This window comes from Nansenia antarctica (genome assembly GCF_963989245.1).
Source record: "Nansenia antarctica genome assembly, chromosome: 18".
NCBI classification, from domain to species: domain Eukaryota; kingdom Metazoa; phylum Chordata; class Actinopteri; order Argentiniformes; family Microstomatidae; genus Nansenia; species Nansenia antarctica.
In genome coordinates, this window is record NC_137691.1 from 154,201 (window position 1) to 168,017 (window position 13,817).

Below are 13,817 nucleotides of genomic sequence, written 5' to 3' on the forward strand. Positions count from 1 at the left end.
GTCTATGACCGAAAGCTCGCGCAATAAACTAGGCTACGTGTTTTGCACAGATTTGAATGTGCGGATGTTGTTGTTTTTGCACTCTATTGATACTCTTCAGTTCCAGCGCCTCAGATAAGTCTGGTGGTATTTTCACTATTTTACTCTTTGAGTTTTCAACATAACTCATGCCAGGCCTCTCTGCCCTCTCCTAACCCTCTCCTAACCCTCTCCTAACCCTGTTAACCCTCTTAACCCTCTCCTAACCCTGTTAACCCTCTCCTAACCCTGTTAACCCTCTCCTAACCCTCTTAACCCTCTCCTAACCCTCTTAACCCTCTCCTAACCCTGTTAACCCTCTCCTAACCCTGTTAACCCTCTCCTAACCCTAACCCTGTTAACCCTCTCCTAACCCTAACCCTGTTAACCCTCTCCTAACCCTGTTAACCCTCTTAACCCTCTCCTAACCCTGCTAACCCTCTCCTAACCCTGTTAACCCTCTCCTAACCCTGCTAACCCTAACCCGTCACAGGGAGAAGGCAGAGCAGACCATCTGGAACAGGCTGCAGCAGCTCACAGCCCTGAAGAGGAGACGCCTGAAGAGCCGCACACCCATGAAGATTGGAGTTTTAGGTAACTGTGTCTAACTAACTATGTTACTGAACTAGTGAACTAGTAACTAACCGTAACCTGTGATTCATTAAATGTGAACTTATGCTACAGGAGAGATGTCATGTTTATGGTGCCGTGTCTTAGATTAGATTCAACCTTTCTGTCGTTGCACATTGAGTACAACAACATGTCTTTTCTGCTCTAGGCACAGAGTCAGCCAGAGCCATAGTCAGCCCCCTGGAGCAATTAGGGCTTAAGTGCCTTGCTCAAGGGCACAACGGCAGTGGTAGGCACCTACCTGCCTCTCTAAGAACTAGCCTCTCTAACCTCTAGACTACCTGTCCTTGGTGTGTGTGTGTGTGTGTGTGTGTGTGTGTGTGTGTGTGTGTGTGTGTGTGTGTGTGTCCAGGCTGCATGGCGGAGAGGCTGAAGACAGAGCTGCTGGAGCGTGAGAAGCTGGTGGACGTCCTGGCCGGTCCAGACGCGTACCGGGACCTCCCCCGCCTCCTCTCATTGGCCCGCGGCGGCCAGCAGACCAGCAACGTGCTGCTCTCATTGGAGGAGACCTACGCTGACGTCATGCCGGTCCACCACACGCCACATGGACACAGTGCATTTGTGTGAGTCTCTCTGACCGCCTGGTCCGCTACCGCTGAGCTAATTTTTAACACTAGAACAGCCGTGCCTTTTTTACCTACTAAAAGAGGTCAAATACTCCCTCTTTACAATGCTAAGCTGCTACTTACACACAATGACCACTAGTTGGCCGTTGTGATTGTAAATTAGCCTGCCTCCTACACAGAAAATCTCAAAAATAGCTTTATACTAGCTTATCCTGGTGTGGTTTTTTAAATGTAAGGATACTGGGTGGTAGAACGCACATATCTAGGACAAGTCATGAAAGGAGGCTCCTGAAATGTCAGGAAGTGCGAAGATACAACTTTTTTTTTTACTCGCAGGGTTCAAATGACCTCATGGCTGATTAAGTGTTGGACTGTATACTCAGTTACGGCCCAGAGAGTGGATATCTCAGATATATATATACTCTATATCAGAGAGTGGACATCTGTAAAAGATTAAAACACCCTAACCCTAACCTTCTAGTCTGGCTGTTATCTGGTGCTTATCTCAACTTTACTCCTGTTTCTTATCTCCTGTTTCCCGTTTCAGTCTATCTAACTATCACTGTTTCAGTCCTGGTTTCATCGTGTTGTATTTGATCTATTTCTTCTCTCCTACCTCTTGTTTTAATGTATTTTATTTCCTACAGTTGTTATGTTCAGCACTTGGAGTTGTATTCAGTGTATGACTTGGGCTGTATAAATAGAGTTTGATTGATTGGAGTATATATATATATATATGTATACTCCCCATCAGTCAAACTGAGTTGGTAGGATATGACCTCTGACCTCAGGTAGGATATGACCTCTGACCTCTGACCTGCAGGTCCATCATGCGCGGGTGTGACAACATGTGCAGCTACTGCATCGTCCCATTCACACGCGGCCGGGAGAGGAGCCGACCTCTGACCTCCATCCTGGAGGAGGTCCGCATCCTGTCTGACCAGGTGAGTGTCTGAGGTACTTCCTGTCTGACCAGGTGAGTGTCTGAGGTACTTCCTGTCTGACCAGGTGAGTGTCTGAGGTGCACCAGTACCTGCAGTCTCACACAACATGGCAGGAAGAGCAGAGCTTGAATACAGCTGCAGTAACACCTTTATCTGTCAGGGTGTGAAGGATGTTGTTGTTGTTGTTGTTGTTGTTGTTGTCAGGGTGTGAAGGAGGTGACCCTGCTGGGTCAGAACGTGAACAGCTACAGGGACGTGTCGGAGCAGCAGGCCTGCGGGGGGGCGGGGGCCCAGCTCAGCCGGGGGTTCAGCACCGTGTACCGGACCCGGGCCGGGGGGCTGCGCTTCTCTGACCTGCTGGACCGGGTCTCCCTGCTGGACCCCGACATGAGGGTGCGCTTCACCTCCCCACACCCCAAAGACTTCCCTGACGAGGTAAAACTAACCCGAACCTGACGTTTATCAGACTTTATACTTTATACAACGGATAGCCTCTGTTGTCTCTATTGGCCAGTGTGCGTTCCAGCCGTGCCGATATCCAGGACATCTGTCCATCACCTCAGTCAGACAGACATACGCACGGCTGAATGGAATGTTGACACATGCTTTCATATTACTCCGCGTTTGTTTATATTACCGTTACCGAACGTACATTCTTACCGTTGCTTAGCAACCGATAAAACAACTGTTCAGCGGATGAATACACTTACAATAAAACATAGTTCCATTAAAACACATTAAAAGTTTGTCTTGTCTTTCTTTTGTGAAATATTGATAACTCCGCTTCGCGTCGTGCCTAACCGCCCCGCTAGCCACGATATCCCTCGGCTTCTCCTTCCATAACGCTTCAGTATCGCCCTGCGGGGGCTACTGATGTCTGGGGACCTCTGGTCATTTGTAATAATTACGGAGGTCGTCTGTGGTCTTAATCCCGTGCGAATCAAATCAAACTTTATTTGTATAGCGCATTTCTCACAAAAAATGTGACACAATGTGTATGACAGATTAAATCTGCCATGTCTGTAAGAATAGTGGGGTAGTGGTGGTCTAGTGGATAGTGAGTTGGACTTGGACGTGAGTTGTGAGTTCAAATCCCGCCTGAAACCACACCACTACTAGTGTGCCCTTGAGTAAGGCACTTAGCCCTCAGTTACTCCATTATTAAATTTAAAATTATTAATTCCACCGCAAATTACTTCTCTAATTACGGAGGTCCTGTGATAATATTAATCCTGTGCGAATCGGCCATGTCGGTAATTTGGGCTGAGTTTGTTTTTTCCCAGACCTTTTTTCTGCCGCGTGTTGGAGAGCTAACCCAGCTAGCCTGCTGCGCTGGTTGTTCATGAAGCGGACGTCACCCAGAGCCTTGACATCACAGAGCCATGACATCACAGAGCCATGACATCACAGAGCCATGACATCACAGAGCCATGACATCACAGAGCCATGACATCACAGAGCCATGACATCACAGAGCCATGACATCACAGAGCCATGACATCATACCCGGGGGAATGTCCGTAAACTCCAGTAAAACTCAGACTTCTCTTATGCCGTGCGAATGCGCCAAACGAAACACGGACATCAGGGAGGGCTTTCCTGAATGACAGAGGTCACCACATAGTACCAGTCCCGTGTGAATCGGGCTTAAGTTGGTTTATAAAAAACAGCCTTATTGTGATAAGTCTCAGCCTCAGTCTTTCAAAATAAGCCTGGATTCTCCTTTAGCGGTGTTGATGGAACACCCCCCTGGTTCTCCGTTAGCGGTGTTGATGGAACACCCCCCTGGTTCTCCTTTAGCGGTGTTGATGGAACACCCCCCTGGTTCTCCTTTAGCGGTGTTGATGGAACGCCCCCCTGGTTCTCCTTTAGCGGTGTTGATGGAACGCCCCCCTGGTTCTCCTTTAGCGGTGTTGATGGAACACCCCCCTGGTTCTCCTTTAGCGGTGTTGATGGAACGCCCCCCTGGTTCTCCTTTAGCGGTGTTGATGGAACGCCCCCCTGGTTCTCCTTTAGCGGTGTTGATGGAACACCCCCCTGGTTCTCCTTTAGCGGTGTTGATGGAACACCCCCCTGGTTCTCCTTTAGCGGTGTTGATGGAACACCCCCCTGGTTCTCCGTTAGCGGTGTTGATGGAACACCCCCCTGGTTCTCCTTTAGCGGTGTTGATGGAACACCCCCCTGGTTCTCCTTTAGCGGTGTTGATGGAACGCCCCCCTGGTTCTCCTTTAGCGGTGTTGATGGAACACCCCCCTGGTTCTCCTTTAGCGGTGTTGATGGAACGCCCCCCTGGTTCTCCTTTAGCGGTGTTGATGGAACACCCCCCTGGTTCTCCTTTAGCGGTGTTGATGGAACGCCCCCCTGGTTCTCCTTTAGCGGTGTTGATGGAACGCCCCCCTGGTTCTCCTTTAGCGGTGTTGATGGAACGCCCCCCTGGTTCTCCTTTAGCGGTGTTGATGGAACGCCCCCCTGGTTCTCCTTTAGCGGTGTTGATGGAACACCCCCCTGGTTCTCCTTTAGCGGTGTTGATGGAACGCCCCCCTGGTTCTCCTTTAGCGGTGTTGATGGAACGCCCCCCTGGTTCTCCTTTAGCGGTGTTGATGGAACGCCCCCCTGGTTCTCCTTTAGCGGTGTTGATGGAACACCCCCCTGGTTCTCCTTTAGCGGTGTTGATGGAACACCCCCCTGGTTCTCCGTTAGCGGTGTTGATGGAACACCCCCCTGGTTCTCCGTTAGCGGTGTTGATGGAACGCCCCCCTGGTGTCTGCAGGTGCTGCAGCTGATCCAGGAGAGGCGGAACATCTGTCAGCAGGTCCACCTGCCTGCCCAGAGCGGCAGCAGCAGCGTGCTGCAGGCCATGCGCCGCGGGTAGGGAGCGCTGTGATTGGTCCGTTCAGCTGTGTGTCAGTGAGGATGTTTGTGTGTCAGTGTGGATGTTTGTGTGTCAGTGTGGATGTTTTGGGAGCAGATCTGGAAATGTGTCGATTAAGCAATATCACACAGAGGGAGGCTGTTATACTGAATATCAGCACGGCTGTGATTGTCTTCTACTCGGCCTGCGGCCTCGTACCTACGACCCAATCACAGCCGTGCTGATATTCAGTATAACAGCCTTCCTCTGTGTGATATCCAGTATAACAGCCTCCCTCTGTGTGATATCCAGTATAACAGCCTCCCTCTGTGTGATATCCAGTATAACAGCCTCCCTCTGTGTGATATCCAGTATAACAGCCTCCCTCTGTGTGATATTCAGTATAACAGCCTCCCTCTGTGTGATATCCAGTATAACAGCCTCCCTCTGTGTGATATTCAGTATAACAGCCTCCCTCTGTGTGATATTCAGTATAACAGCCTCCCTCTGTGTGATATTCAGTATAACAGCACGACCTCCAGTGTGATATTGCTTTTATACAACAGTTCTACAGCGCGATTTATTAGTTAACAATAATAAGCGACAACAGATTATGATTTGTTTGTTTATTTAATCATAAAAATAAACAAAAAATAGTTCCGCAACTGAACTTCAAATGGACTGTTGCCTAGTAACCTGAACACAAACATGTAGTCTAATTAACGGTCATTTAGTAAGTAGAACATCTGTGCGGCGGAGTGATACATATAGTTAAAAGTCCCAGTGCTGTTATACTGTATATCAGCACTCATGGAATGCCTCTTGTCCAATCAGATTACTTAGTCGGAACTAACTGTTGTATAAAGTGTTTTAATGATCCGATCTTCTCTGACATCACAGCTACACCAGAGAGGCGTACCTGCAGCTGGTCGACAACATCCGCACCATCATCCCAGGTAGGCTGCTAGCATAGCATCATCCCAGGTAGCCTGCTAGCATAGCATCATCCCAGGTAGGCTGCTAGCATCATCCCAGCTAGCTGCTAGCATCATCCCAGCTAGGCTGCTAGCTGGCGGGACGTTTGGTTCCAGTGATTGCTTGTATGAGCTGTGACTCCATCTCTCTCTCTGTGTGTGTGTGTGTGTGTGTGTGTGTGTGTGTGTGTGTCAGGTGTGAGCCTGAGCAGTGACTTCATCTCTGGGTTCTGCGGGGAGACGGAGGAGGACCACCAGCAGACGCTGTCTCTGCTCAGGCAGGTGGGCTACAGCCTCGGCTTCCTGTTCGCCTACAGCATGAGGAAGGTCAGCAGCTGCCAGCCACGCCCATGGAACCATAAAGCATGTTCTACAACCCTGTTGCTTAACACTACAACAGACGTGTCTATGTTACCTACTATAAGAGCCGCCGCCTCGGGGGTCAAATGACCATAGTCTTTACAATGGGAAGCTGCTACTTACACAAAACGGCCACTAGTTGGCGCGTCTTGTAAATTAGCCTGCCTCCTCCTACACGAACTGCAAAATAGCTTCATACTATACTTCTTATTTTGATTTAGAAAATGTAAGGATACTGGGTGGTAGAACGCACATACTGTATCTAGGACAAGTCGTGAAAGGAGGGTCCTGAAATTTGATCGAGTGCAAAGATATAAAAAAAAAATACTCACATGGTCAAATGACCCCACCCATGGCTGTTCTAGTGTTAAATATCCATCATTTTAAACTAATGGTATTGCTGTGGAGCTTGGGGCTCTCAACCCCTTTTCATTATCAATGAAATTCAGTTGTAAAATGAGAGACACAACGTTTCTTATCCATACCCGTGTTTGCTCTCTAACTCTCTCTCTCTCTCTCTCTCTCTCTCTCTCTCTCTCTCTCTCTCTCTCTCTCTCTCTCTCTCTCAGAAAGCCCATGTTTGCTGTCTCTCTCTCTCTCAGAAAACCCATGTTTGCTGTCTCTCTCTCTCCCAGAAAACCCATGTTTGCTGTCTCTCTCTCTCCCAGAAAACCCATGTTTGCTGTCTCTCTCTCTCCCTCAGGAAACCCATGTTTGCTGTTTCTCTCACCCCCAGAAAACCCATGTTTGCTGTCTCTCTCTCTCTCCCCCAGAAAACCCATGTTTACTGTTTCTCTCTCTCTCAGAAAACCCATGTTTGCTGTTTCTCTCACCCCCAGAAAACCCATGTTTGCTGTTTCTCTCTCTCTCAGAAAACCCATGCGTACCACCGTCTCCAGGACGACGTGCCAGCGGAGGTGAAGCAGCGTCGTCTAGCGGAGGTCATCAGCGTGTTCAGAGAAGAGGCCACCAAGGTCAACGCCGCCCTCATCGGCAGCACACAGCTCGTCCTGGTGGAGGGAGTGAGTACTGCAGCCTTCCTCCATCTCTCAGAGGGCGTTCACACCGCCAGGGAACCGTTCCTAACCCTAACCCAGTCTGGAACTGGCCGGCGCGCTCAGACCGGAAAATACATTTGTTCGGAGCCTGAAAAGGGTTCTCAAGCGGGAACCAAAAACTAGAACCGTGAGGTCGTCAGTGTCATATTCTAGGCCGTGAAGACCAGCAAGAAGGAAGGAGACAAAATGTCATCTAATCTAAATCTAATCATTAGTCAAAAACTTTCATCATTCATCTTCCTCACATGCTCAGAAAACACACGCACGTGCGAACATGAACTTCGTAAGCCATTTCTATTCCAGTAACGGCGCAGCTGATTAGTAAGAGAGCATGTTTAGAAAGTGTCTTTTGTTTTTTTTCATAGAAAATAGTGTTTATTTCAGATACTGTAGTGGAAGAAATTATCCTCATTACCAGTGAAGTAGCTGCCATCTTGTTGTGACTTTTTAGTTTATCCTGCCCCTTCATCACCCAGCGTTGATGGTTCTGGTTACACTGGTATGAACGTGGGATGGTTCTGGTAACACTGGTATGAACCCTGATGGTTCTGGTTACACTGGTATGAACGCTGATGGTTCTGGTTACACTGGTATGAACCCCGATGGTTCTGGTTACACTGGTATGAACCCTGATGGTTCTGGTTAGGGGTGGGACGATTAGAAAATGTCATATCACGATTATCATGGGCAAAATAATCGCGATCCACGATATTATCGCGATTTTTTTTATTTATTTTTTTCCCCGAATGCCAATAAAACACACTGTAATCACTTTTTTATGACATTTTAAGTCAGTAATTCAAATTCAGATTCTAGTGGCACTAGATTCTATCTCTGGACATAATCCGGGTCCTTAAGAAAGAGCAATCGAGCGCTGACAAATCTAACTTCCTTTTCTGGTCATTTGGGGAATTACTGTAAAGCATCTAACATATCCCGTATTCCACGGTTCACGTTACAACCGAGCTCAGGAGAGACGAGTAGGGATACAGTCTATGGCGAGCGAGGGTTGCCGTCTCCTCTCTCCCTCAACACTCACTCCCGCGGCCAGTCTGATAGCAGCCGCGGGGAGCGTGCCGTTGTTCCCCGGGTCCTTGTGGGGGGTTCGGGCAAAGTTCGGGAAATAACGGACGGTTGTCATGTGTTTATACAGCATGGATGTTACGTGCCTAATGCCTTTGATGCGCACACTTGCTACTTGCCGCTTTCATAATTTTATTTAGCCTATATAGCACAAGTCATGCATTGCATGTAACCTCAAGTGCTGAACAGTATTAAGTAAACCACAATATATTTGCTAAAGCTTAGGGGCGACCGTGCCTTTTGCAGCCATAGACTGTCACTGCCTGGTAAAATAACAAAGAAGGCCAATGACAGTATCCCGTCTAAAGTTTTTCACCAGCCATGGTGAGAAGGCTAGCATACGTTACCTAGTGACTGACTGACAAGGCTGACTTGACAGTAACGTTACCCATGCAGGCTGAACAATAGCGCGTGACAAGTTCTGTGAGGATATTCGCGCGTGGCTCATGTGAGGAAACGCAATTATATTACAGTAACAGTCGCTAACTTGACTGCAAAAGTAATGTAGCCTAGGCTGAAAAATAGCGCCAGACATTTTGTTAAACACAGTTAATTCATAACATACAATTATGACGATTATTTAAATAATTGAAATTCTCCACGATTAAGTTATCGCGGGTGTTTTTATCGCGATTAACGATAAAAACGATAATCGTCCCATCCCTAGTTCTGGTTACACTGGTATGAACGTGGGATGGTTCTGGTTACACTGGTGTGAACCCTGATGGTTCTGGTTACACTGGTATGATCCCTGATGGTTCTGGTTACACTGGTATGAACGCTGATGGTTCTGGTTACACTGGTATGAACGCTGATGGTTCTGGTTACACTGGTATGAACCCTGATGGTTCTGGTTACACTGGTATGAACCCTGATGGTTCTGGTTACACTGGTATGATCCCTGATGGTTCTGGTTACACTGGTATGAACCCTGATGGTTCTGGTTACACTGGTATGATCCCTGATGGTTCTGGTTACACTGGTATGAACCCTGATGGTTCTGGTGACACTGGTATGAACGTGGGCTGGTTCACCAGACAGCACCAACGTTCTGAGGTTCCAGAACTGGCTCCTTGGCGGTGTGAAGCCCCATCAGGTCTCTCATTGGTGCATGGTGCTCAGCTCTAAGACGTGCTTCCTGTCTTCTCTCCCGTCCAGGAGAGTCGGAGGTCTGAGCAGCACCTGTGCGGCAGGAACGACGGGAACCTGAAGGTGATCTTCCCTCGGGAGGAAGTGGCTGTTCACCCTGCAGACGCCGCCACCGCCCCCGTTACCCCCGGGGACTACGTCCTGGTCAAGGTAACCTTTAACCTTTAACCCTGGAGACCACATCCTACATCCTGGTCACCTTTAACCCTGGAGACCACATCCTACATCCTGGTCACCTTTAACCCTGGAGACCACATCCTACATCCTGGTCAAGGTGTTCTCTTGTTTAGACGTTGTTGTTGTTGTTGTTTCATATGAAGGCGTTTCCTGTCACATGTCATCATGTTTCCTGTCACATGTCATCATGTTTCCTGTCACATGTCATCATGTTTCCTGTCACATGTCATCATGTTTCCTGTCACATGGCATCATGTTTCCTGTCACATGTCATCATGTTTCCTGTCACATGTCATCATGTTTCCTGTCACATGTCATCATGCCAAAACGTGAGAACAAGTTTGAGAGCAGATTTCAACTCTGGAGGTGGTTAAAACAGACGATGCAACGTTACTGTTACCATGGTTACTGTGTGTGTTACTGAGTGTTACTGTGTGTTACTGTGTGTTACTGTGTGTTACTGTGTGTTACTGTGTGTTACTGTGTGTTACTGTGTTACTGTGTGTTACTGTGTTACTGTGTGTTACTGTGTGTTACTGTGTTACTGTGTTACTGTGTGTTACTGTGTGTTACTGTGTGTTACTGTGTTACTGTGTGTTACTGTGTGTTACTGTGTTACTGTGTGTTACTGTGTTACTGTGTGTTACTGTGTTACTGTGTTACTGTGTGTTACTGTGTGTTACTGTGTTACTGTGTGTTACTGTGTTACTGTGTGTTACTGTGTGTTACTGTGTTACTGTGTGTTACTGTGTTACTGTGTGTTACTGTGTTACTGTGTGTTACTGTGTGTTACTGTGTTACTGTGTGTTACTGTGTGTTACTGTGTGTTACTGTGTGTTACTGTGTGTTACTGTGTTACTGTGTGTTACTGTGTTACTGTGTTACTGTGTTACTGTGTTACTGTGTGTTACTGTGTGTTACTGTGTTACTGTGTGTTACTGTGTTACTGTGTTACTGTGTTACTGTGTTACTGTGTGTTACTGTGTGTTACTGTGTGTTACTGTGTGTTACTGTGTTACTGTGTGTTACTGTGTTACTGTGTGTTACTGTGTTACTGTGTGTTACTGTGTTACTGTGTTACTGTGTTACTGTGTGTTACTGTGTTACTGTGTTACTGTGTTACTGTGTGTTACTGTGTGTTACTGTGTTACTGTGTGTTACTGTGTGTTACTGTGTGTTACTGTGTGTTACTGTGTTACTGTGTTACTGTGTGTTACTGTGTGTTACTGTGTGTTACTGTGTGTTACTGTGTGTTACTGTGTGTTACTGTGTTACTGTGTGTTACTGTGTGTTACTGTGTGTTACTGTGTGTTACTGTGTGTTACTGTGTTACTGTGTGTTACTGTGTGTTACTGTGTTACTGTGTGTTACTGTGTGTTACTGTGTTACTGTGTGTTACTGTGTGTTACTGTGTGTTACTGTGTTACTGTGTGTTACTGTGTTACTGTGTGTTACTGTGTGTTACTGTGTGTTACTGTGTGTTACTGTGTGTTACTGTGTGTTACTGTGTGTTACTGTGTTACTGTGTGTTACTGTGTTACTGTGTGTTACTGTGTTACTGTGTTACTGTGTGTTACTGTGTGTTACTGTGTGTTACTGTGTGTTACTGTGTGTTACTGTGTGTTACTGTGTGTTACTGTGTTACTGTGTGTTACTGTGTGTTACTGTGTGTTACTGTGTGTTACTGTGTTACTGTGTGTTACTGTGTGTTACTGTGTGTTACTGTGTTACTGTGTTACTGTGTGTTACTGTGTGTTACTGTGTGTTACTGTGTTACTGTGTGTTACTGTGTGTTACTGTGTGTTACTGTGTGTTACTGTGTGTTACTGTGTGTTACTGTGTTACTGTGTGTTACTGTGTTACTGTGTTACTGTGTGTTACTGTGTGTTACTGTGTGTTACTGTGTTACTGTGTGTTACTGTGTGTTACTGTGTTACTGTGTGTTACTGTGTGTTACTGTGTGTTACTGTGTTACTGTGTTACTGTGTGTTACTGTGTTACTGTGTGTTACTGTGTGTTACTGTGTGTTACTGTGTTACTGTGTGTTACTGTGTGTTACTGTGTGTTACTGTGTGTTACTGTGTGTTACTGTGTTACTGTGTGTTACTGTGTGTTACTGTGTGTTACTGTGTTACTGTGTGTTACTGTGTGTTACTGTGTGTTACTGTGTTACTGTGTGTTACTGTGTGTTACTGTGTGTTACTGTGTTACTGTGTGTTACTGTGTGTTACTGTGTGTTACTGTGTTACTGTGTGTTACTGTGTGTTACTGTGTGTTACTGTGTTACTGTGTGTTACTGTGTGTTACTGTGTGTTACTGTGTGTTACTGTGTGTTACTGTGTGTTACTGTGTTACTGTGTGTTACTGTGTGTTACTGTGTGTTACTGTGTTACTGTGTGTTACTGTGTGTTACTGTGTTACTGTGTGTTACTGTGTGTTACTGTGTTACTGTGTGTTACTGTGTGTTACTGTGTGTTACTGTGTTACTGTGTGTTACTGTGTGTTACTGTGTTACTGTGTGTTACTGTGTGTTACTGTGTTACTGTGTGTTACTGTGTGTTACTGTGTGTTACTGTGTGTTACTGTGTGTTACTGTGTTACTGTGTGTTACTGTGTGTTACTGTGTTACTGTGTGTTACTGTGTGTTACTGTGTGTTACTGTGTTACTGTGTTACTGTGTTACTGTGTGTTACTGTGTGTTACTGTGTGTTACTGTGTTACTGTGTGTTACTGTGTGTTACTGTGTTACTGTGTTACTGTGTTACTGTGTGTTACTGTGTGTTACTGTGTGTTACTGTGTGTTACTGTGTTACTGTGTGTTACTGTGTGTTACTGTGTGTTACTGTGTTACTGTGTGTTACTGTGTGTTACTGTGTTACTGTGTGTTACTGTGTTACTGTGTGTTACTGTGTGTTACTGTGTGTTACTGTGTGTTACTGTGTGTTACTGTGTTACTGTGTGTTACTGTGTGTTACTGTGTGTTACTGTGTGTTACTGTGTGTTACTGTGTGTTACTGTGTGTTACTGTGTTACTGTGTGTTACTGTGTTACTGTGTTACTGTGTGTTACTGTGTGTTACTGTGTTACTGTGTGTGTCCTGGCTGGCTGGTCTGGCTGACTGACTGACTGGTCTCTCTCTCTCCTGACTGACTGACTGGTCTCTCTCCTGACTGACTGACTGGTCTCTCTCCTGACTGACTGACTGGTCTCTCTCCTGACTGACTGACTGACTGGTCTCTCTCCTGACTGACTGACTGGTCTCTCTCCTGACTGACTGACTGGTCTCTCTCCTGACTGACTGACTGGTCTCTCTCCTGACTGACTGACTGACTGACTGGTCTCTCTCCTGACTGACTGACTGGTCTCTCTCCTGGCTGACTGGTCTCTCTCCTCTGCAGATCACATCCGCCAGCTCCCAGAGTCTGCTCGGCCGCGCCCTCGGCCACACCTCCCTGAGAGACGCCGCAAGATGGACGCCAGACCGCCGTGGTGATGGACAGATGTCTGTCTGACTGAGGTGATGGACAGATGTCTGTTTGACCTCTGTGGTGATGGACAGATGTCTGTCTGTCTGTGGTGATGGACAGATGTCTGTCTGACTGAGGTGATGGACAGATGTCTGTTTGACCTCTGTGGTGATGGACAGATGTCTGTCTGACTGAGGTGATGGACAGATGTCTGTCTGACCTCTGTGGTGATGGACAGATGTCTGTCTGACTGACAGCTTGTTCTGCTGGTAGACACATACTGGACATCCCTGGACTGGCAGCGTCATGGTGTTAGGATGGAGGGATAGAGGGATGGACGTCATGGTGTTAGGATGGAGGGATGGAGGGATGGACGTCATGGTGTTAGGATGGAGGGATGGAGGGATGGAGGGATGGAGGGATGGAGGGATGGACGTCATGGTGTTAGGATGGAGGGATGGATGGAGGGATGGAGGGATGGAGGGATGGACGTCATGGTGTTAGGATGGATGGAGGGATGGAGGGATGGATGGAGGGATG

General features: G+C 47.0%; 1 protein-coding gene across 1 annotated transcript in view; it reads left to right on the forward strand.

The window, feature by feature from the left end:
* The window catches only part of cdk5rap1 (CDK5 regulatory subunit associated protein 1), a gene marked incomplete at both ends in the record, with an annotated part of 14,936 nt that extends 1,614 nt beyond the window's left edge, over positions 1-13,322 (forward strand). The window contains 10 exons of the mRNA XM_080548465.1: positions 512-612; positions 1,001-1,211; positions 2,038-2,158; positions 2,363-2,593; positions 4,929-5,026; positions 5,910-5,965; positions 6,180-6,310; positions 7,216-7,365; positions 9,643-9,783; positions 13,209-13,322. Coding sequence (XP_080404591.1) covers positions 512-612; positions 1,001-1,211; positions 2,038-2,158; positions 2,363-2,593; positions 4,929-5,026; positions 5,910-5,965; positions 6,180-6,310; positions 7,216-7,365; positions 9,643-9,783; positions 13,209-13,322 — 1,354 coding nt within the window. The remainder of the gene's footprint in view (positions 1-511; positions 613-1,000; positions 1,212-2,037; positions 2,159-2,362; positions 2,594-4,928; positions 5,027-5,909; positions 5,966-6,179; positions 6,311-7,215; positions 7,366-9,642; positions 9,784-13,208) is intronic.
* Positions 13,323-13,817: the final 495 nt, after the last annotated feature.